The 24,903-nt window shown below is 41.4% G+C and overlaps 1 protein-coding gene across 1 annotated transcript in view; it reads right to left on the bottom strand.

Annotated features, from left to right (window-relative positions):
- Positions 1–24,903, bottom strand: part of ryr3 (ryanodine receptor 3) — a 107,148-nt gene that overhangs the window by 50,434 nt on the left and 31,811 nt on the right. The window contains 30 exon segments of the mRNA XM_051071777.1: positions 280–480; positions 482–890; positions 1,655–1,867; positions 2,554–2,780; positions 3,297–3,383; positions 4,442–4,604; positions 5,701–5,861; positions 5,979–6,027; positions 6,282–6,445; positions 6,833–7,041; positions 7,665–7,839; positions 7,934–8,139; positions 8,682–8,826; positions 9,025–9,184; positions 9,347–9,430; positions 9,965–10,068; positions 11,861–11,965; positions 12,532–12,561; positions 12,563–12,749; positions 13,245–13,437; positions 14,344–14,585; positions 14,865–14,998; positions 16,332–16,450; positions 16,545–16,640; positions 18,741–18,876; positions 19,566–19,743; positions 19,848–19,969; positions 21,570–21,734; positions 23,360–23,516; positions 24,813–24,887. Coding sequence (XP_050927734.1) covers positions 280–480; positions 482–890; positions 1,655–1,867; positions 2,554–2,780; positions 3,297–3,383; positions 4,442–4,604; positions 5,701–5,861; positions 5,979–6,027; positions 6,282–6,445; positions 6,833–7,041; positions 7,665–7,839; positions 7,934–8,139; positions 8,682–8,826; positions 9,025–9,184; positions 9,347–9,430; positions 9,965–10,068; positions 11,861–11,965; positions 12,532–12,561; positions 12,563–12,749; positions 13,245–13,437; positions 14,344–14,585; positions 14,865–14,998; positions 16,332–16,450; positions 16,545–16,640; positions 18,741–18,876; positions 19,566–19,743; positions 19,848–19,969; positions 21,570–21,734; positions 23,360–23,516; positions 24,813–24,887 — 4,696 coding nt within the window.

The following is a 24,903-nucleotide window of genomic DNA, read 5'->3' as shown; positions in this document are numbered from 1 at the left end:
TACAACACTGTGAACTTTTTCTCATTGATAGGAGCATTAGTATTCAATCACTGTCTTCCTTTGAAGACACTTCCCAGTGAGAGATAAATCATAAAAGCTCTGAACTGCTGACAAACGAGGAGCTAGTGTACCAAATCGAAGGCAGGCAAATAAGATGGGTAAAATTTAGATTTAATTAAAACCTTGGCAGTTAATTGATGGGACTACACCATTGTTTTCACTCTCACTTTTAAAATCACTATAATGTGTGCAAATATTTCCAAGATTTTTTTTAATCACCTGGCGTTTGACGGACTCGGGCAGCGACTTCTCCAGCAGACCTTTAGCTGGCGATTTACTCTCCTTTGTCTCTTCTTCTCCTGCCTCCACAGCTTTCTCTTCGTTCTTGCTCACCTCCTCCTTCTCCCTCGCCGCGGCCACCTCATCCCCTTTGCCTTCCTCACCCTCCTTGGCCTCTCCGAACACATTGGGGTCGATCAGGAAGGAGAATCAGCCTCACTTCCTCGCTGGTCAGGACTCCCATGATCAACAGCGTTCCAATCAGCTTCAGAATGGGGACGAACTGGTACTCGACGCTCCCGCCCACAGGGTCTCGGATGTGCGTGCCTCCGCCCTGCACGGCCTCGGTGAGCATGCTGATGGCTTTCTCTTTCAAGATGCCCAGAGGGATCTGGGGGCTATAGAGGTACTGCTGGCGTTTGGTGTTGATGATGCCGACTGGGGAGAAGTTGACCCGAGGTTTGAGGGAGGTGCTCAGGCCGACGCCAGGCAGCGAGTGCCGCTTGGACTCGTCTGGGAACAGCTTGATGGAGCGCGTCTCATCGGTCACGGGGATGATGAACTCGTTGTTCATCATTAGGCGAGCCTCCTTCGCTGTCTCAAGATGGATGCTGGCAGCGAGAAGGAGAATCGGTTCAATCATTAGATACATATCAGGATATAAACAGGTTTTAGGTTTTAGGTTTAAAAATAACATTCCCTAAGTGGTATAAATGTGTTATGAGATTTCTGCAGCCCGACAGCACAAAATTACCATAATATCTGTGGGAATTGACAGGGATACCCATGACTCAGCAGGTGCCGGACAAGCTGCTTAGATGCTGAGTTCTCATATATTTTGTGGTCCACAATCGCTATCCGCCCACAGAGACGTTAACATCCTCCACTTAAAATTGCATTTTCAATGATAATTGAGGTTATAGCGCTATGTATTCAAAGTAACAGGTGACATTCATAATGTATGATTTAGCCCAGTTATGTCTATCTGTGGTTAAGCTGAAAATTTATTGGCATTATGTAAAGAAGAGATTCAATTACAGTGGATGTGTGTGGGTAATAGAGGTACCTCACAGAGGCATTCTTAATATTTATATGACAAATTTACTTTGTGGTCTTGGGTGCCTCTCCATCACCTTAACAGTAAACGGTGATGGAGTTGACATTGTAATCATTTTATCATAGATCATCATTAGATTATCTGATGAGCAAAAATATTACCAACCTTCTTCTTCTTTCCATGCATGAAAGTGGAGGTTGTCAAATATTAACACTTGCAGCACTGTAAACTTTAACTTTTTATCATTTCAAGACAACATTTAAAGACTGTCTGATTATATTAATTCAAAACAAGCAACCATTAGTGAAACTAGCACACCTCATGAGGACATTGTAGAAGCCCTCTCTGAGCATGCCAGAGAGGTACTGGTTGTCGATGGTGTAGAGGAGCTGAGACTGGTCCAAGTGACTGCAGAGGGCGTGAGCCACACGGGTGTTTCCCAGGGCGCAGAGGGCGCAGTACAGCTTCAGAGTGTGGTAGTGGAACTTCCTCAGGTCTTCGTGCTCAGATAACTCCAGGATGTCCAAACACCTGGAAGAAAAGACAGGGAAAAAACAGGATAATGGAGACGCAACACTGCAGCAGTAACACATTAGCTTATCATCAGACTATAGCTTTTACACCATGGTAGCTATCCCTTTTAATATCTCCCTCTGCATTTTGCCATTGTGGCAATGCTGCAGATCACTGATCACTGAGCAGTGAATGCGATATTTTAAAATCACAATCAACAGCAATCGCTAAATCTTTACTACATTAATTTTGAGGTAACAATATTCAACTAATTACAACATATAACCAGACCACAAATAAATACAATCACGCATCACATTGTTTTATATTTTGTGTAACACAGGTCAGATTTCATATTTGCAACTGGAAGCAGGAGCGTTTACGGGAAATTAATATTGACAACACTTGCACTTACAGCACCATGGAGACTAGTAATCATCTTAATGTTTGTGTTGCATAATGTAATTAATTACCAAGATATTCAATGGATTGCTTTCCATTTAATAATGTGCATGGGATGTCCAAACCACTGGTTCATCATAATTATAAAAGCAGCGAGGCAGCACTCATGGATCCCATTGTGCTGACGATGACTTTTTTCTAGACAATGTGAGGACAGTCTAACAGTGTAGGGCAGAACTAGACAAATGTCATTTACTACAGGTTTGTGTTTGTATATTATAAACTCAAAGCCAACAGCACACCTGTTCTCCTCAGGTATATGAACAGCCATCATCTGCAGTGGTTCCAGACACTGGACCACCCAGCCGTGCCTCTCGCTGACCCGAGCCGTCTCCACGTTGAGGAAGGTGTTGGGCATCCGGCTCCACATCACAGCCACGATGGTCTGCACATCCAGTCGCGGTGGGCACTGCGGCACCGGGTTCCTGTGCTCGCTCTTGAATATGGCAGATGAGAGCGGCATGGCGTCCTGGGAACAGGGGAAGAGTAGAGAGAAAAGATAATATTAATTCAAGGAAAACAATACTAATGTGCAGATGGAATAAACATCTTAAGTGATTTAAATCTGTGGATCCATGAGCAGAATAATAAAGAGTTTAACGTCATTAATATTTCATTCACAGTTATTATACCCACATCATCCAAAGTAGTTTATACATAAAACAAAATGCTTTTTGATCACGGTTTAATTCTACCTATTACTGTTCCCACTGCAAATGGAGCTTAATAGTGAATTAATGATTGCAAAAAACCTCCTCTATGGGTCACTGAGTCAAAATGAGGCTCTGCTAACCAGTATGTGACTACTGAGGATGAGTGACATTCAAAATTGAAAATAAAAAAAGAATTAGGCTGAGATATTAATCATTGTGAGGGAGGCGAAGTGTATGGCTGTGACGGTGGTGTAAGTTAAGAGAGAGTGATTAAAACTATGTAAAATTTGTTCTGCACTACTATCCACTACATAATTAGGAAACAAACAAACCTTGATCTTGACGAATTCAAACTGGAAGAGGTTTGCACTGGTGGGGTGTACAAACACAGCTGGGAAGAGCTTGGTATTTGGCTCCACCTGAAAATAAACAAAGCTAAGTTATCCACATCACGTACATACTCAATCTAGTCTATGTTCACAGTCGATTCATAGGATTTTAAAATGCACCAAAAGCAAACAAAAGTGCTGCAACACTACATGATGGAGATTAACAGTCTGATCTGTCCTGAACCGAACCCTCAGTGAAATCTAAAATCTGTGATAATTGTTATAGTCTTTAAAGCAGCCCTGATACCAAAATTGGCAAATTCAACAAATGTCAGAAGGCATTTAACCTCTAAGCCCGTAGATTAGCTGGTGTTTTAAATGCCAGCTCAATGAGCATTAAGAGGTGGATTGATGACAACCATCAGAGACAAAAGATAAATACAAAGAGAGGAAAAAAACAACAAGCGCTTTGATGCGGTAACAGGACAAGAAGCTTTTCATTGGAGTAAAAGCCTCTCGATCCTCTCAGAGGGCTTCCCCCTTTAAAAATGCCAATTCACGACTAAATCAAGGAGCGAAAAGAAGAGAGGAAGGGAGACAATAGAAGAACAAGACTTGGTTGATAGAGGCTTCTCAAGGAATCATTTCGACATCTGGTCAGGTATTTGATATAATGCACCAAAAACCTGAAATCAACGAGGTGAGACAAAGACTACTGAGCAGATGTCTCGCTTTGTTATGACTATGGTATTGAAATCAGATGAGAATTCAGCTGTATAATTTCCTCATTGTTTTTCTGCAGGTGTAATTTACTGCATTGCAAATTTGTTTACGTTACCTGCGAGGAAGACAGAAAGGAAGATCTTTTGAGTGCGTGCCAGCAATAACAAATACGGCTGAGTGTCACCTTTCCAAAAGCAACAAAAACACTCAAAAGTCCTCAGTCTCTGTTGGTGAAAGGGCTCAGTGTTGCATAGAAGTAAACTAATCTTTTTCTCTTTTGCTCTTCAGATGGATTGAAAAACAAAAACTGTATGCCATCTTACAGCAGGCAGTCATAATGGCATACAATAATAACATGCACATACTTAAGTTTATGAGCCAGGCTGTCCTTGTCCCCCCTCCTGTGCTCTATGGTTCTTATTTACCTGATATGTTGTGGGCAGCTCCTTTCCATTGGCAGTGAAGGAGACGAGGCCAGAGGCCAGGTCGATCAGACAGCCGATCTCCAGGTCAGAGTTGTTGCGACCGGAGGAAGACGGGCCGACTGCATCTGCTCCACACACCATGTAGCAGTTACTCCTCTGGACGCTGCAGCAGAACAAGCAGAGAATAAGCTCAGCATGTGAAAACACACAGGAAAACAAAGACAACTGGAAAAAATAAAGAAGTCATGCATGATATCTTTTCATTATGTGCCATGTTGATCGATCTGTGTTGACTTTTGACTCTTGTCTCATTCATATTCATTCTGAGGCACAGAGGCTCCCGTCTCCATTTACTCCCCTGAATACTGAAGGAGGATGGAAACAGCCGATAAGTCAACATGTCTCTGGCTCTTCAGCTGAAGAAACTGTGTCGTTCCAAGGTCAAATTATGGCCTCTAGGAAATTCACCACATTTATAAAACTCTGTACATAGTAATTTTTTTATTGTTACTTATTATTTATTGGATGTTTGATTTGAAATGATTTTAATGATAATCATGCAGGTATTAATTGAGCTGGTTGAGCCAGGTAACCTGAACTCTTGGTTTGAACCATTGGTTAATAATAATAACTGTCAGCTGGGACTAGCTCCAGGAGGAGGAGGAGGAAGAAGATGAGAATGAGGAGGAAGAGAAGGAGGAGGGGAATGATGAGAAAGAGAAGAACCGAGGAGGAGGAGAAGGAGAAGTGGTAGTATTTTGTCTTTTCTTGTAGTAGTTTTTGTGTTTCCAAAATGGATTCTCTCACAACAAAACCACAGAACCATTAATACATGTCTCACAATATTACATTCTGTTGCAACACCCAGCACTATCCCGCTATAATGAGTCAGCTTAATAAGTTTTACTCCAAACTCTGCCTTAAGCATACTAACACAACAAAAGAAGTGTTGTAGTGAGATAGCAAAAAGTAATGAAAGGGAATGGAAAAAGTATTGTGAGAAAAAGTATCACGAAGAAATGGATTTCTGAAAACACATATCTCACCGTGTGCTTAGGGACTCGGTACAAAATATGATTCACACTGTGGCCTTTCAACAGTATTATATGACCTCCCCTAAATCACTGTAAGGTGGCACATATTTGAAATTCCCTGGTATTCCCTGATTTACTCAGAGAACTGAGCAAACCTGCTGACCCCCCTCCCAGTCTCTCTAAATTTCATTTGCACTCCAGGTGTGAGAAAAGCAGGGAGCTTGCCTCTCATGGACTCGGCCCCTCTCATCTCCCAGGGTGACGGTGACTGTTCGCGTCTTGCTGAGGCTGAAGTTCTTGCTGTAGTAGTGGTAGTCTGGTGTGACCCAGCCCACCCACACTGAGGCAGGGTCCTGTCCGGCAAACACTCTCACTGAGTGGTAGTACTGGGGACACAAAAGGACACAGAGTACAACAGACTACACTTGCTGAACAGAGAGCAGCCATTCATAACAATATTTTTTGGTTGTCATGCGTGTCTTTGAAAATTTGGGTTGATTTACAGTTGTGATGCTTCCATAGTCAACAGTTCCATCTTCTTTTGGAGGATGGCTGCAGAAACAAAAACACAATTGGAGGTTTTGAGAGCAACAAAATGATCTTGGAAAAAACCCATCTTCATTTCTTTCTGTGTATTGCAGCTCCCAGACAAAGCAAATAAGTCCAAATTGTGACTAAATGATCAAATTCATCAATCTGACAGAGCAGCCATTGTTCAAGAAAACAATACCACTGCTGTTCCTTCACAATTACATTTTCATTTGTATCACTCCCCTTGTTGTTACAATGCAGCGCTGATGTCTGACCTGAGTTTCAGTGACTCGTCCAGTAACTTGTCTGCAGAGTAGAACTCTACGGGCATGCTCAGTCTGCAGTAGACCATGTCGTTGTTGCTGTTCTGGGTGCCAAACGTCTTGTGGGTGACCTTGAGGCAAGGAGGGCTGTCCACCGTTCCATCAATCCTTGTCACCTGAGGAATTAAGTCAGTCAGAGAGGGGACCAAAGGAAGGAGTGAACACACAACACCAGTGCGTTCCTCAGCCCAAGCTGCAATGTTCATTACAGCTATGTTTGCATGTATAGATTAAGCTGGCAGCTAGCCATACAGCTATGGGCTAAATCATGTCTCTTTGGGCTGCAGAGGAACTTGAATGGGGGATGAGACAGAGATGGGTATGACACACAATAGGTCCCTTGCTGGAATCGCACCACGGTTGTTGCAGTGAAACAGTATGCACCTTAACTAGGCTGGACACAAGCGAACACCCCCAGATTATTTTGGTAACATGCCGCCTTGATAAGAAGTGAGTGAGAATCCTCAATCCACAAAATAATAATAACAGAAATACTTCTTTACCTCAATATGCATGTGGTCCTTGGGTACGTTGAAAAAGGTGGGCAGGCGCTTGCTGAACCACATGGTGATCTCTCTGTTCATGTTGACAGCAAAGGGCTCAAAGCCTTCCTGGAGACCACACATGGTGTAGTACTTAAAAGTGCTGGCGTCCTTGCCCAGGTTCATACGGCCGATCTGAGACATCCCCAGACTGCACACAGGGATGAAACCTGGAGAAGGTACAGGACATCCCTGGGTTTGTCACTTGGCAGGAAATGAACTGCAAATATCATGCACATGTTCTTCAAACAAAATACAGGTTTTCTCTAAAGTATGAAATACATGTGAAACTGTCGATAACTTACTAGGTTCCTCTCCGAACAAAACTGGAACACCTTTCTCTGCACTTTTAATTAAAGTAATGCTACTCTACTCTAACAACATTATCTGTTTGCCCTCAAGAGCTACCTTTAAGAAGCTTGGTGACTTTACAGAGTACTTTCAGTGACTTGTCATGTATGTGAGCAGAGTTTGCAAACTGTCTATACAGCAGAATCCATAACACATCAACCATAACAATTCATTTTAATGACTTAACTGTATTCCTATGTGACTGTATCCCCTGTCTTGTCCTGAAGGATGATTCATTTACAGAGTAATGGGCCAATGCCACAATGGACTTCATTAAATTGCAACATCATTAGCATTTTGTACTGTATCTTTTTTTTTTTTTCCTTTGCCTCATGCTTACTGACAAACAAACCCAGTCATACCTCTGGAGACACTGGAGGAAACACATGCAGAATAAATGAATGAATTAACACTAAAGTTCACTGGAGTATGAAGCCCTCACCGTCCTCTGTCTCAAAGTCAGCGAAGCAAAGCTCAGAGCCCTTGTTGGTGATCAGGAGCTCTCCGTTCAGGGTAAAAATCATGGACTTGTCCTCCATATTGATCATGCAACCGACCACGTCGCCCTTCTTCCAAGGATGTCCAAAGTAGCGGCTGCCTGCGTGCATACGTCGACCCTTAAGAAATAAAGAGAAACAAATAACTTTCAACTTTCAAATAACTTACTGTTAGTCATCTTAACAAGTAAATAAAGGACAGAATATGTTTTACCCTGTATCCATCAAAGACGAAGGCTTGGTCATCCACTCCCAGCTCCACATCAGGTCTGCAGCCCGGTCTGGCCCAGCCGACCCTCATATCACCTCCACTCAGGGCCTCAAACTCAAAGTACCACTTCCCTGTTTTCACTGCATATGTCTGCTCCACACGGAAGAAGCGAATGGTCTCGATGCTCTGATCATCCACCACATGGACGGCTATGGCCAGGGAGAGACAGAGGAAAATTTGGCTTTAATGTGATGGATACACATACACCAATAATTCCAACATTGCTCAAGTTATACAATGACTGAGCCTAATAACTCTTAGTAGGCTGATTTTCAGATTGAAAAAAATATGTGAAAATATTCTTCTTTTCTTCTTTTTACCTTTATTTAACCAGGAAGTCCCTTGAGGGACTATCTACAATCTCTTTTTCGAGGGAGATTCTTTGCACTCACTATGAGATACTTCAGTGTAGTAATTAATATCATACTATAATATAATATTAATTCTGGTCAGTTTAGGGTTAACACTGAATTTGATGTTGGGGTTGAGCTTACTCCTGCACATCAGAGAAGTACTCACCCCCCCCAAACAACAACAACCACATAATGTTAAGTGCAGATAATAAGGTTTCATTGACCAAAGGCATCGACAGCCAGAATATATAAAACCTAACACTGAACATTTTTTATTATATTTTATATTTCATATTGGTAATGTTTGTGTGGCAGCGGTGTCAGCAGCAGGGTCTTACATTCCTGGTCTGGGGGGTCAATGTCATATCCATATCCAACCATGGTCCTGATGGCCTCTCTCAAACTGTCTCTGTTAGACTTCTTAGTACGTTCGTCAAGTAAAGCATATGGCACCAGGCGAGGATTACGCCTGCTCTTCAAATCCTACAGAAAATAACAATACAAGAAAGGAAATATTTAAGTAGAAGATAGACAGGTATTTAGGTACAAGCAATAAATAATAATTGAAGTACAGTAATCTATCAGAGGTTTTCAACATTGTAACTGTTGTAATGAATCACTTTATCACTAAAAAAAACTCTAGCCAGCTCCTTTCTCAGTGAGAAAAATAATAACTTGTACCTGCTGGATGCCATAGGTCCATCCTTGTTTAATTCTGTCTTTGGCCCACACGTTGTGTGCATTCTCGGCCAGTTTATCAACTAGAACCTCCTGACCTGCAGTCAGTTTCACATCAGAGAGGTCCAGTGGCGCAGGCTTATATCCATTAGACATCATGTAGCTGCAGAAGACATAACATGACAACAGCAAAGCATAAAGATAACAGCACAGCATCCCATTACTTCAACAAGAACTGCACCATTTTTGTATTTAAATCTTAGATATTTTATGCTACAGGTAGAAAATTCTTATGATGAAATAAACTTAAAGCAAGATGCTGTACTCTTTGGGTAGCTTGATTTTCTTCAGATCGTCCTCAGCGTGAACATTGACCTGGGCAACATGGCATCCCAGTGCCAACAGGGTCCTGGGGACAGAAGAGAAACATGACACAGAAGGAGAAATAAAGACATTACAGATATCAGTACTCAAGCCCCATTACACTTTGTTAGATGACTGTTTCAGCCTTACACCAGCAAAATCCATCAAGAGACAGCCACATTTTTAACACAGCTCATTAGACACTGATAAATCTCAGTCGATCAATACAGTAACACTCTGAATAGCAGTCAGTCTTGGCTGTATGGATCCAGTGCGGTTGGGGCCCCAGCGGTATGTAATTGACAAACTGCATACTCGATTGAAGCTCACTGTAACAGGAGGTCGCTTTATTGAGCTAAGCCAAATGTTTTTACAGTGAGATGACTCAGTAGTTGGCTCAAATAAGCGCTGGACCCAAGATTTCTAAAAAATCAATACTGGACTTCACTCAGAAGATGCAAGTCATTACGAACTCTGCTTTAATCTTGGCCTTAATCTGCTCTCGCACAGCATTCAGCAGAGAGCAGCAGCAAATCCATGAATAGGTAATTGGATTATTTAGCGAACTGCCTGGCCTTACTTAAGTGTTTCACTAGACATCTGCAGGTTGTAGTTCCTTTCAGTTTCAGGCAGCTTGGCGAAATCCACAAGGCAAGGGTGCTGCCTCTTGTTGTCATCACGAACCTGGAGAGAAAGCAGTGGGTGTCATTACTGCATGTTCCATCTCACAACAAAGACTGGGCTCCTTTTCTTTCTCTTCTAAGCTTGTCTATCCATGACTGTTACGGATTTAAAAGGCAAAAATGCCCCAAAGGTAAATATGATTAAGCGTGGCTCGACATTCAGAAAATGAAAATACTGGACAGCAGCCCGAATTACTCTACAGTGGACCTTGGCAGATACGTTTTGTTTTGTTTTCCACTTGGATTAATTCGAGCCTCAGGTGATGATTTTTTAATGAAACAGAGATAAACCTGAATCAGCTCAGGGAGGAGAGCCGCAGTGGCAAGAGGCTCAGCTGTCTGAGATAGAGTTGACTGAAGGAAATTTACTGCTGCGCCTGGACTCTCAACAAGACGCTGCCAGTGACTCTTTCTCTGATAATGCAGTAATGCTCTGATCTGCTGTTGACAAGGTTGACTAAAGGTATATGCAATATACAGTAAGGCCAAGCACTCAGACGCAAAACAATGAAGCTATACTTTATTATCCAACTTTATTATCATCCTGTCTGCCAAGTATCTGCTTCTTGTCCAAAAAGGCTTCGGTCTTGGATTCAATACAATGTGACTTTGAGCTCAATCAGGCTTGTTACAGCAAAATTAAATACCAAACAGCTGTTTGGACCTTTTGTTGTCCTTAATAAACTATACGACCTGGGTTATCCACCCACCCCCCACCCCTCTTAGTGGAGCTCTCTCCCAGTCTTAATTAATGTGGATGTCGCGCTCTTGGAGGGTGAGACATTCATTAAGTTTGTTAAACGGCCACTGTGGCAACGGCCTCAGTGGGAAATGATTCTGTGATAACCACTACAGTACAAAAGAGGCAGCGTGTGTGATCAGACTTCTAATGGTCTGCCTGTTCTGCAGTGAACAGGTGGAGAGACTGACAGTGAAATAATGGGAGGGAGATAGAGAGCAACAGCAGAGACAGGAGGGATTTAAACATCCTTAGATGTACTGGATGCTAGAGCTGAACAATCAATTGAAATATTTTTAAAACTGCAATTTGGCCAAGTGCAATATCCAAATTTCAGGAGGTGCAATTTTTTGATAAAGGTAAAATGTGTCACAACATACCATGATAAATGAAGCACTGTGGTGTTAAAAAGATGCCCCAGCCTATAAATTATATTCTTCTGATGTAACAACAAACATCACATCATCAGTTTTATATTTTCTTTTTCGGTGAAAATGAAATTTAAAAATTCCTACTAAAATCATGAAGAAGTAGGTGAAACATTAAAAAGAATAATCCAAAAGTTAATGTGTATTCTGGATTTTAAAAATATAACTTGCAGAACAGAAAATCTACTTAGGTGCATAATCATCAGCTTATGTACATTTGTTTTCCAAGTTTCTCTATGCTTTCTGTGCATGTTGCAAGAGGACATTGTTTACTGTAAAGTCTGCTTAACAGTGATTTCTTACAGCTGAAAACACAACAACTTTGGTTTAAACTGAACTGCACCTTTGAGAGAAACCAAGCAAGCACAAGACAAATAAGACAACTTATTTCCTTTGCTTCTATCCTTCTTTTCATATATATATATATATATATATATATATATATGTGTGTGTGTGTGTGTGTGTGTGTGTGTGTGTGTGTGTGTGTAAGGGAAAGGGAGGTTAGAAAGCCCTTAACATGCATTTTACTGGAGTGGCCTGGAGTTGACCTTTGTCACTAACCATTTCCAAATACACCCCGGGTGTTTTTGCGCGTTCAAAGTGATGATGTAGTGTAGCAGATTTACCTTGCCATAGGTCCAGCCCAGTTCAATCTTGTTCATCCCCCACAGTTCGTGAATGTTTTCTGCCAGCTTGTCCCGGACGTTGTCCAGGTGAGGGGGAAGAACAATCTGCAGAGAGAGAGGAGAGAAACAGATGGTACAGTTCGATGATAAAAAAAAAAAAAAAAAAGCCAATGGGCCAACAAATGAAAACAGTTTTTTTTTCTCCTGACTGTGCAGTTGTTACATTCCTGGGGATTTGGCTTTGTTAAACTGATGTAGAAAGTCTGCACCTTGTCTGCATTCATGCCTCACTGAATATTATATAACAGGTGTGTAACACAAACTGAATTAATCTCATATGAGAAATTCCCCAGACCTCCTGATGGCTTATACATAACAAGATATATTCTCTTGTCAAACTACTCTTAAAGGAGGAGCAGCACACCAGCAGTACTGCTGAATTATAGAGCAACATTAATGCTGGCTGTGACTGGCAAATGATAAAACTTACAAGTCCCTTATAGTATAGTCAGAGACCATATAATTTATTACAATCAATCTTTTTATGGTGCATTCAGAATATTCATTCATACCTCCATTTACCTCTACAATTATCTAAATTCAACTTGCTTGGCTACATCCTTACTTTACCTCTTAATGAGCTGCATCAGTATCAATGGTACTATCCTCACCTGGGTGGTGTCAACAGGAGTGGGGATGAAAGGAAGCCTGAGAGAGGAACTGGGTGGTTCCCAGCAGGTCACGGACCCCCTCGTGGTCTCTCTTGTACTCCTTCACAGGCTCTACATGCATCTTCTCTTTGGGCAACAGCGCCTCGTAGCATGGAGAGTAACCAGCAGGTGGCAGGAACTTGAAATCTCCATGGCGTCCACCCAACAGGAAACGCACCCTAGGGTGAGGAGTTATGTAACGCTGTGTCATGTTACATAATTAACTTCACCGTGGGTATTTAAAGCGTTTCTTTTTACTTACTTTTTCAATAAACTTTGAAACAGCACTTTTATTTCTATTCTATTTCAACAAACCCAAAGGCAGGGATTATCTACCTTCTTATGGTGACATAAATCTTTCTTTCACAAAATCATTTTGTACTTTATAATCTGATTAAAGTTGTAAAAGATAGGGGGAGGTTTTAATGGAAAGATAACTTTTCTTCTGATTTTTTTTCCCTAAGGGTTGTTTTTTTTTGCCTCATAATGATCACTGACAGGAGGTCAGTTCAGTAACCTTTTAATTTAACACTATATCACTGTCTGATATCTGAAGCAACAAAGGCTGACAAACTGTAATTGCATCTCAACACTGCTGCAAAAAATAAAAATGAGAATCTCAGTGGGGAACGCTTCTTCATCTTGTTTCCCCAATTATAAATGCAGAGCCTTACTTGACACCTGCAGAGAAGCTGACGACGGGGAAGAAGAATCCGTCTGTGTTGAAGTCCTCAAACATGCCCTGGACAGGCTGCCCGTTGATCCTGAAGGACATGCTGGGAGCTCCCAAATCCAGACAGCAGCTGACCACATCGTCTGAGTTCAGCAGGTGCTGGTTAATGGAGGCCACTGCCCTCGGGATTCGGCCTAGACAACACCGGGTAGAAACATAGAGGGAGGATGGATGGCTTTTACAGCTGCAAAGTCATTGTGAATGTAGGGCAGGATGATGGGCGAGGAGAGGGGAACAGAGAGGTGGAGAGATGGGTGGTGAGTGCTTTAAAAGGGATGACATGAAATGGATAAAGGGAAGTGATGGGTCTTTTAGTAGATTTAGAAAGGTAAGGGGGTTTAAATAGGTGTTATGTTTTTAGGGTGAGAGCAAAGAAGAGGGGGCATTCCAAGGACTTAAAGCCCTGAAGCACCAAGCAGACAGTTGGCTACATGAACACACACTACTGACTGGTTATTTCCGCTTATGCAGGTGAAGAACATATGTGTGTCCAATCAACTAGCCTTCATCAATAGGCTCCACGGTGTGTTTAAGTGCAACTCAAAGAGGTAGGCATATGAATCAAAATCCTTAGGAAAGGTACAAAGTGTGAAGAAGTGAAGGAGGAGAGAGGGAACTACTCAAAGAGGTGTGTCAGTTGGGAGGTTGGATGGTGGCATTTTAAATCAATGTCAGTGCTGTGACTTGTCCTTCGCTATGTGGAAAATGAAAAAAGTAACCTAGAGAGTGAACAAAGTCCTTTCAATCCATGAGACTTTTTTTCTAACAAATAATTCTTTACAAATCTTTACAAATAATATCTGGGAAAGTAGTTTTGCTACATAGGAAACATTAAAAAAAGGATCAAAAAGTTTACACTTTACACGTGTCTCTAGTATTAATGCCCAGAAATATTAACTAAGTAAGACCAACTAAAACCATACAATCACAGGTAAATCACAACACACCAACTCAGTGAAAAGATGTCTCCATAGACTTCCTATTTCAGTCATCTTCATATAAGATCAGCCAGTAGTAAAACATTAAGCTGAGGTGCCTACCTGACCAGAGGTGAAGTCCATCAAAGGAATAGGAGTATAGGTCATCCCCGACACCGTTGCCTCCCCACCCCTCTCCTCCACCAGGGTACGGAGCGTAGCCTTTAGTGTTGGCCCAGCCCACCCTCAGGTGGGTCGGCTCTCCGGTGACAAAGTGGTCCACCTGGTCGATCACCAGCTCGAAATACCACTTCTTGTACTGAGCTGAACCTTCAGCCATACCCAGGAAGATGTTTGGTCTTATACTGGAGGAGAAAACAGGAGGAGGAAGAAGTGGGAAGCAGTAAATAAAAGTAGTAGCAGATAAAAAGGAAGTAGTCTTTCTGAGAATTTAATTATCAGGGTATTTCTGTTGAACCTAAAAAGGCACACTTTCTTATTTAGCTCCAAATGGTGGCCCCACATTTCCTCCTAACATTAAATGAATGCTGGGAGAATATTTAGGCATTTTTTTTGGCTGCAATAAGACTCCAACATTTTGAGTAAAATCATCAAGAGGCTGTATCAACACTCTCATTCTTTACCTCTGAACATCATTGACCAGTCGAGTCTGAAGCAGCAGGTCCCTTCTGGGAAGCAGGTTGTCACAGATCAGATTCTGATTGGCTCTCACTGCCACCCCATTACAAACACAGAGGGAGCACAACACATCTAGAATCTGACAGAGAGACGGGAAAAGACATGGATAGCAGGTACTGTTTTCTTACATTCAGAGCTACTCAGTCTGATTATCTGTAAGCTTCGGTGCTTGTAGCACAGGAAAAAAGTACTCTCAAGTCAACAGGGCTGTAGACTTCCACCTGCCACTCATGATCAACAGCTGTTGTTTACGAGGATGCCCTTTCATGCCCAGTACAATTTACAGAGTAAATATTAAGAGTCTGTGACATTTAATGCTGCATGTAAAACACATGGCTGGAATGTCAACAAACACAAGACAGACATTCAATATGAGGCCACAGCCATGACAAAGATTTACATAAACTGTTTGCAGAGTTCCAGTTTTTTAGCTCGACTTCTGCTCAACAGTGACTGAAGTTTTATGAACTGATATGTAAATTCTTTCTCAGGCTCTAAGGTCTGTGTGGTGGGTTTAGCTTTGTTGTTGTCACCCAGCAGGAGGGGGAGAAAAAGGATTTGGAGGCTTAGATAAAGGCTGATGTCTCCCACTATGGGCTTTGCAGTCAAATTCTGTTTTGTCTAATGGGATTGCACTTGAATTTATAATAAACTCAAATGGGGATAAAAAGTAAAACTTTCACTCAAGCAGGCATGAGAATTAGACAAGAAAACCTCATTAAACTCACTGCATTTTACAGAACACATTCACATGTAACAATATTGCAGAAATCACAAAAGTCACAGGTCGCTTTTTTCACAAAGATATTTGTTTTTATTTTACAGCTGGGTACCACATATTTTGTTTTACCAAGAAAAACCTCCTTTCCTCACCAAAATATGGCAGGTAGTTAGCACTTTATTTCTGTTGGTTCCACACATTTTTTTTCCTAATGACTGATAGCAACCTGCTAACATAGCATGCTAACACAGTACATATAGTATGTTACCATACTATATGTAGACTATGAATAGTAGCCTATGAATAATAGAAAGTCACTTATTATGTTAGCTTAATGCAATCTGCTAGTGTTAGCAGGCAAACAACCTGCACTTATTAACATGTATGTATGTTAACATATTAACTGTATTAATGACATGTAGCCAAGACTAATGAAAGTATGAAAACACTTTTACCACTGAGGACAGCGTTAGCAAGTTGTGTCTCTACTCTCATTCATTTCACAAGTTGTTTCTCTGCTTGTTTTCAGGCTAACTGGATGTTAGTAGTCTTGTTGACAATGGCAGTATCAAACTACATTACAATAAAATACCTCTTAAGTGTTCATAACAGGGATCACAGTTAATAACCATGTAAAATGAAACATACAGTTTGCTATTATTTAGGCTACTATGCTAATATTTCTGCCCACCTTGTGGTTGCGTCCATGCTTGTAGAGCAAAGAGATGATGGATTTAATGTGCCCTCTCTGGATGATGTTCAGAGCCTCTGGGCTTTCTACCAAGATACAGTGGAGGACTTCCAGGATTCCTAAGAGGTTGCACAAAATATTTATTATCAGAACGAATGTTGTTTCCCAAGCTTTCAACACAGGATCAGAAAAGAAATGAATTTCCCATGATACCTGATGAAGACTCCAGTCTCTCCAGTTTACTGACCAACCAGTCCAAGTTGCGGGAAAACTGGGTGCAGTTGTTCCTGTTCCCACGAATCAGTGCGGCTAAACAAAGGACAAAAAGGTTTTACAATGATTAATGAGAGTACACACAAGGTTTAGCAAAGACTTGAATGATTATGGTTCAAGGTGTAAAATTAGATCCAGTCATCTGACTGGTGGATGGATGGATGCTGCGGGCAGTTTAACTTCTAATGAAAAATAATCCACCATTTCCCTGTGAACATAAAGTCACAGTCTGACATCTTTGGTCCACAAGTAGATATTAAAATTCATTAAATCTCTGAGACCACCTGACACCTGACTGTGATGAAGTCTTTCTGATAGAAAACACACATGAAAGACTTTGAAGCTACAGTGAAGACAGGAGCTCTATGCTCTATAAAAAGTAAAGGTGTGTTCCCTCGTGCCCTTTCTGTGCCACCGTGGTGACATTAAGAAGTCTCTGTATTACTTTAATGCCTCATTTTTCACCATTTGGATTCAGGGACACTAGACTGATAATGCCCATGAAACAATTTAACAGCACTTTGTGCCAAAGGAATACAGATGGGTGTCTAATCTCTTTTAATTCTGCCTTTTCACGAAAGCTATCTTTCAATACGAACACGTGGGCAGAGCCACACCACAAGGCAGGGGCATAGGTGTTCACTGTGAATGATGTGAATGTGAAATTAAAAGTCAGAGACAGAGAGGAGAACCTCAGGCTACACAGACTACAGACTTCAAATTGTGGTTACATTAGCATACACTGCCTTAAGTAATAGAGAAGCTAGAGCTTTAAATAATAATAATTCTTGCAATGCATTAACGAAGGCAAGCAATTGTGAAAAGAGTTTGGGTTTTTGAATCCAAGCAACTTAACACTCCCTGAAAAACATGATTTACCTGACCTCCTGTGGTTGAACTTCTCACCTTGCAGCAATGATGGACAGGTGTACTACAGGACCTGTGACTTCACATTTACAGGTGCAAAAAAGCTCACTTCTAATCATACCCAGGGGTGTGGCCACTGCTGTTTGCAAGGTCAAGATTGAAATTTAAATGTCAGTTCTTACTAATCATACACACATTATCTCTGATACAGAACAGCTATGTGGAATTCCATATATTTAAAAACTTGTAACTGGTTTTAATTTTAACAATTTAAATTTAGCATTCATGCAGTGATTTGGAAAGAGGTAAATTTGAGCAAAACCAATGACTGGTCCACAATGAATGAATTTGATGTCCGTGTCCTAATCATTAAATAGGTAAGCTGACCACCTGGATAGTTAATTAACACTAAACAACTACTATGTGCTTTACTTTAAGACAGGTCAGCAGAGTTATTACAGAGAGCAGAGGAGGTCAGGACAAACAAGACCGCTGCACTATTCATCATGGAAAGCCCGCTTCACCAGACTGCCTTCGTATCCTTGGGGGGTGACCCCTCCATGGGGAAGGCTAGAGTGTACTCCGAGGAGTGTGTTTGTGGGTTTGGAGCGTGTGCATGTAATGTGTGTGCATGTGGGAGTACATGCTGGGGAGGTGATGATGAATATAAGGGCAGTCAAGGTGAGCCGAGGGGAAGCTGTTGATGGGAAAGCTCCAATGACAGCAAAACAAACTACCCAAGAAAAACTTGTCCAAAATAAAACTTTTCAGGGTCAAAACTGTTAGTGTTTATGACTCAACACAGGCCCCAGGAGAACAGGATAATGCCAGCACCTGTGATGGCTGGCATTTTGTTAATGACGCCATCATTTCTTCAAATATTCATCTAATGTATTCACACTGCTTTCAGAGAAGGATTTGACTTATATGGAAGGAAGGGCAGGCTGCACAAGAAGAATACAAGAGGCGTTCAGTGTTTGCTTCCCTCTCTGCTCCTTTGTCACTAATAATAAGAAATAAATCTCAAGTAATGCAGTCACCAGCTGTGAACTCCAGATGTGCCATACAGAAAACGAGGAGTGGAGGGAGATTATGGAGGAGAAGAGGAAGGAGGAGAGGAAAACAGGCAAGATAAGATGTGTGAAGGAGGAGGATGTAGTGAAGACACTAAGGGAAGATTAATACTGCATGTCTAACCAGGGTCAACAGCTGACAGCGCTGACAGAAGATGTGGATATTTCATGGGATCCATTGCTCAGGCCTGCTTACCCAGAAGCTCATAGAGGAGGTTGAGAATGTCCTTCCAGGCGGCGCCCGCCTCCTCCCCAGCCACCTCTCCAAAGTGGGCAGCACTGTTGTACAGGTTCATTCGGTCGATGCATTTGGACAAGAGGGCCAGCATACCCTGAGAAAAAAAAGTAATGTTATTGATTTGAAGAAGCATACTGCTTTTTTATGACAAAATGCAAAATTCTTTTTATAAATCTCTCATCTAGGTGATGTTAAAAAACTGAAAATACTTGAAATTGGAATTTGGATTGGAAGTAGCACATTCCAATGAAGATAATGTAGGAAACAACATTTTAAGAGATTATGAGTTGTAAAACAGGCTCCCAGTTTATTTGATTACTTATATTCTCTTGGGTCACCCCAACACTAAGATTAAAAAATAAGATCTTCATTACCCAAGGGACACTAGACAAACACTTTTTATTTATCCAGAGAAGAGTCTCATTGTGATGCAGCTGGGCTGATCAAGGATATTTGCTGTATATCATTCCCCGTCTCTTCACTCACTTCCTGCCATCTGTTTTCTGTACTGTCAAAAATCTCTAATAAAAGGTAAGACATGTGCATTCATTTGGAAGCTATAGAATTAAAGAAGCTCAGTAACCTCCATCAAAAGCAGTCTTAACACAAGTGTAGAGTACTGTATAACATTAAAGTTCTCCACTGTCATCTTGATATATCAAAACTAAAACTGCTTCAGTGGGTAAAAGAAGTATCTGTTGGTTTATCATGGATTTAAATTATCTTCACGTAGCAACTTAAAAATCAACATGAGCTTGATGCCTCTACTGTGTCCACTCTCACCTCTTCTTTGAAGAGGTCTTGACGTTTGATGAGTGAACGGAGAAGACACTGTTTCTCCTCGTGCTCCAACTCTGAGTCAGGCTGTTTGAAGTACTCAATCAAATCGTTCAGTGTCTGCAGCACCTCTTCAACGTACCCGGCCACCGTGGAGTCTCCCTCTGTAATGTTGTCCAAAGCCCTGGATCGCAAGGACAGGCAAGATCAAGAGGGAGAAGCTGGTAAAACTTGAACAGACCCAGCACAAATTAACTTTGTTCAAATGTTTTGTCTCGGCGTCATTACTTGATAAAGTTGGTGAAGAGAAACGTGGTGTTGCGGATGATGCGTGCGGCCCGAGACTCCTCATGCTGACAGCGCTGCAGGATCAACCCATCGTCCATGTGGCCCTCAGAATGGAGGCAGGCCTAGACCAGGAAACACAAATACACATTTTACTATTAACGAAGGAATCACACACTCCAACAACAACAGGATTGTTTTTACAGCAACTAAAGCTGAATACCTGGTCATCATTGCTCCCTGATTGTAAAGTTTTAGGACTCTATATGATATTGACCCCGTAGCTACATCTATAAGAAAAGTCATTTTAGCATGTAATGGATAAGTGTGAAGAGTGAGTCTCCTGTAGCTTGGGTGTCTGCACAACCACAGCTCAGTGAAACCTGACTCGCTGTAATCGGACAGCATAATCAAAACGAGCGAGGGGGAAGAGAAGATTGAAGTGTGGACTAAGCATCACCTCCAACACGTCAGGTGCATTGGCATGTGGCCAAGGCTGCAGGGACTGCCTGGCACCAGCATGAGGTGGCGTTCCATGTCCCTGGAGGCGTGCCCAGTGATGAGCAGTGTTCGTGTGCCGCACTAATCCCCCCTCCGTCTCACCCAAAACTAACTGTCACCCCCCACGTGGCCCATTATCACGCTTAAATGCGTTGCTACATTATGTGCGCTGGATGGGCGGGTGACAGGGAAGAGGAGTTGTGTCAAGGATATCAAGGGTAGACAATGTTTTTAAGTAGAGAGAGAGAGCGAGAGAGAACTATTGACCTGGCAGGTGTTTAAATGGAAATAAGCAGTAACTCACTGGTCTGACTGGGTGCAATTTACTAGCATGCACACAGGCTTCGAGGTGTTATAGAGAAGCAATGGCAGGCATTCAGGATAAGTTAACATATGACAGATATGACATACATAGTTACAACAGCGCAGTGATTGACTCATAATTATACAACAATGTGAAACTGTAACCCAGAAAACCAGGGTTGCAATATTTCAGATTAAGAGTATTTTCCAATATCAATGTCCTACACATCAGAATATGTAATGCAAAATCACATGTAATTAAAATCAATGTAATTAGACTCTTTTGTCTAATTACTTTGTCTGATGTACATCTATAACTTTGTCAGTTTTTAGTTACAATTTGACATTACCTTTATATTTACTGCTCTTTATTCATACTCTGTTATTATACTTTAACATTATACTATGTCATACTGCTGTTTATTCAAGTATATATACATCACAGCAAGTAAGAATAATACATAATGAAGGGGACTACTGTGTATGTATTAGCCTGTAGTTCTTAGGTGAGCTATGAAGTAGGAAGGAAAGAAGTATCTGAGAACAAAAACTACTTCTGTATTCATGAGAGAATATGGATGACGGATTCATTTTCTATTTTTCCAAACAGATGACAGTGTAACGTTCACGATGCTTAGTGAAAATTGTTCCCAATGTACAAAAAGGATTGTCTCTACGTTATGGTACAAACCTAAATGATGAAAAACAACTACAGTTTAGTGCCTTTTGTGAAGCAGACTTCAACCAAGACTTTCTGTATGGATGATTTTGTTTGTAGAGGTTGGAACAGAATGGAAAGTTTTTTGGGAATAATTCTGTAAATATAAGTTCTGAAACAATTCATTGTTATGTCAAGTCTGGAATCAGTATAATATGGTCAGTAAAATGTGAGTTTCGAAAGAAAAGTTTCATCGTATTTACCCGTCTCTTCAGGGGTCCAAGGCGAGACGATTTGGCATCAGGTGCCTGGTAAGACAGCCAAAGTCCTGTATCCATATGCATGATGAAGCAGACAGAGTCACCATACTTGATCTCTGGCACTCCCATGCCATCGATGTCTCTCTTTGGGCCTGAGTCACCCTTTTCCTACAGCGTTCACATTGAGAGACACATAATCACATTAGCAAACGCATACGCGCAGAAAGGTGGCACATACATACACACACAGTCACACAGGCATAGAAATATGACAAATGAAGATATATTGTGATTAGATGGTAATCAGAGAGGCAGGTTGAGGAGAGTGCATTCATTGGCCTGCCGGGAGGTTGCCACTGGCCTCATTAGCTCTGCTACAATTCTGGCTCAGCAGAGATGGAGCGATGCAGCTGATTGCAGTCGACAGGAAGTAGCGGGGAACATATTAATGCCAATGTTCAACATGGCAAAGCAATGACCTTTTTAGATACAGGAGCCGACTGCCACTGGTTTGTGTGTGCAGTGGGTGGAAGGAGAGGGTTTCTATCTACTACAGTATATTTATTTTTCTGAAGAAACATGAATCCCCGGTAATCCTAAAAAGCCTGTGGGTCCTGCAGGAATAGTGATCACTGAGGGCAATTACACTTTGTTGTCAGGCGTGGGATGGATTGGAAAATTAAAGCCTCTGAAGTGGACAGCACTCAGGAGGATTTTACACTGTACCTATTGTAGATAAAAGGATATCTACAGGGACACAATGGTGCTCTGTGAAGGTGACTCACGGCATTGTGCCGTTTATGTGGCCGTAGCCATTCCAGGAGAGGATGATAATGTAGGAGTACTTATGCAATAAACAGTAAATCCAGGAAATGAGCTATAGATGTTTCACAAATTTAAGCTAGATCCCCAAAGGTGTGGGAGATTCAACACAATAATGTGTACATGAAGGCATTAGCCTATTGTATTGGGACATATCATAGCTCTACCTTTGATAGAAAAATGATTTAGGTAGAACTGAAAACTGTTCAAATAGGAAATGACTGCATTATTTAGCTTCAAATTTAGCATCAAATTAAAGTGCGACCCACAATCTTCTTGTACATGTACACTGAAACTGCACAATTTACACACAAACCCAACATTTCTGAGCATCAGTGAAATACCTATTTTCAGTCTGAATTTCAAGTAAGCCATGTGCTCCTTTCTCAGAGTTATTTTTAGAAGCGAGAATTTATTTTTGGAACACCCTATTAAAACAGAGGGACTGAAAGCATCCTCGGAGTGAGAGAGCGAGTTCAAAACAAAGCATGGGATAAAAAGGAAGGGTGACTGAGGGAGAAGGAGTAAGCAACAGCAAATGAAAGAATACAAAGTATGTATCCCTGAAAATCCCTACATGCTTTACAGTAAATCTTAATACTGTACTGGTGATGGTAAATCTCCCTTGGCTTTCTAATTGAAGATGGCTACAACCCAGCCAGCTGCAATTAGGCCAGTCGACAACATGAATGTTTGCGCCAGCATTTACAGTCCTGTCTACTCAGCAGCTGTGAAAAGGTTAGTTTATTGTGGCAAGCCATGAGAGCATTGAGAGCTTACAGACTGATCTCCGGGATCTTTGATGAAGTAGTCAGGGGAGGATATTTTCAATCTTCTTTTAATGAGACAAGTTGACTAAGAACATTTATTTAGCCAGATAGATAGTGTAAATGCCTTGCTCATAAGGCACAGAGTTAGCTGTAAAAACAGAATAATTAATTTATGTTTGTATGGAGTTAGGAGACACCGACCTTGGAGATCCTGAAGCAGAAGGCAGTGGACTTGGTGTCGGATTTGTCCCTGTCCTGCAGGACCAGTCCACGGTCCTCGGTCAGGGCCAGGTAATGGCCAGTTGAGAGGTGACGTAGTCTGAAGGGCTGGCCCCACCGGATGTGGCTACCGCTCCAGCTAAACACAAAGAACTGGCGTCACAAAACATAGATACAACACAATATCATCTGACTTTTTAATACAGATTTCTGTCAGAAATGTTCATATTCATATTCTGTCCTCAGACTGACTGAAACAGAGCTGCTCTGGAGTAGGGCCAGGAAACCTCAATACTTTTTGGTACTGAGTGGAATGTTTTTGTAGCTCAATACTCAAGTATCAAATGCTGACACCAAATGTGTCATCAGATTTGTAGTCAGACCAAAGCTGCTGCTTAGGCACATTCTTCTAGGGCTGCTTACATGTATCAACATTCAATATTTGATAACTTTTTGCTTATTTTGTAATAAATAATAATAATTTTCCTAATAAGATATCAAAATTGCACCATTTTGGCACCAAGAGTCAGTTATCATATTCATTTTTTAAAGATTTAACAACACTCAGCTATACTCTAGAAGCTGCTTTGTTTAATTAATGACTGGAGCCAAATAACAACTTCTCTTGCAAACTTAGTTATCCATGCTCACCATGCTACACAGACACTTCCAAAATCATGAACGCTGACTTTTTGAATGAAAGAAAAATGGCGTACATTCACTTACAAATGGACCAGAATTCCTTCTTTTCTATTTCAAATAATTTGCACACCAGATTATATCACCTTATTAGAATATTTTCAAAATGTCCGTCAAACATATCTGCATGTGAGGTGAGTACACCAACTGAGAAATATATGAAGTATGTTTTTCTTATTGTCAGTGAAGCTGAACTCTCTACATGGATGACGCAGCGTACTGTAGATGTGCTACAGTTCAAAATTCCTCCCTAAGCCGAAAAGGAGAAGACATGCCTTAATAGATGCACCTGCGTCATTTCAAAGTGCACGGACTCTGACAGACAGTCCCACTGAGAGCTGGCAGATGATGTGACTGAGGGGGGAAATTGCGTGGGTGTCCAGTCAAAGACAGGAAAGAGAGGAAGAAGAGAGAGGGTGATAGACACAGAGAGAGAAGTAGATTGAAAGGGAGGGTAAACAGAACCTCACTTTCTAGAGGACTCAACTGCCAACTAATTGGTAGTGACAGCTCAGAGCAGAGGGATGTGAGGTTTGTTTTAACCTACAGTACAGTAGCTGTGACATCCATACATAAAGAACCAATTCTTTTTATTCTTCCTGAAGAGATGCCAATCAAACAAGACAACTCTTTCGTGTACCTCTGAGAGAAATCTATGTCAAGCTTTTATGTTATTTACTTTACTGACTGTATTTTTATTCAGTATGCAGACGTGTGTGTTCTAGTCTGATCTCACCTGATCCTGAGAGGCTCCACTCTCCACAGTGAGCGGGCCCTAGACGCTCCCTTACCCGCCTCGTAGTTGACTATCCTGGAAGCAAAAAGAC

This window comes from Lates calcarifer, linkage group LG7_1 (assembly GCF_001640805.2).
Source record: "Lates calcarifer isolate ASB-BC8 linkage group LG7_1, TLL_Latcal_v3, whole genome shotgun sequence".
NCBI classification, from domain to species: Eukaryota; Metazoa; Chordata; class Actinopteri; family Centropomidae; genus Lates; species Lates calcarifer.
The sequence above is the reverse complement of the archived record's forward strand: the minus strand, read 5'-3'. Positions and strand labels throughout refer to the sequence as shown.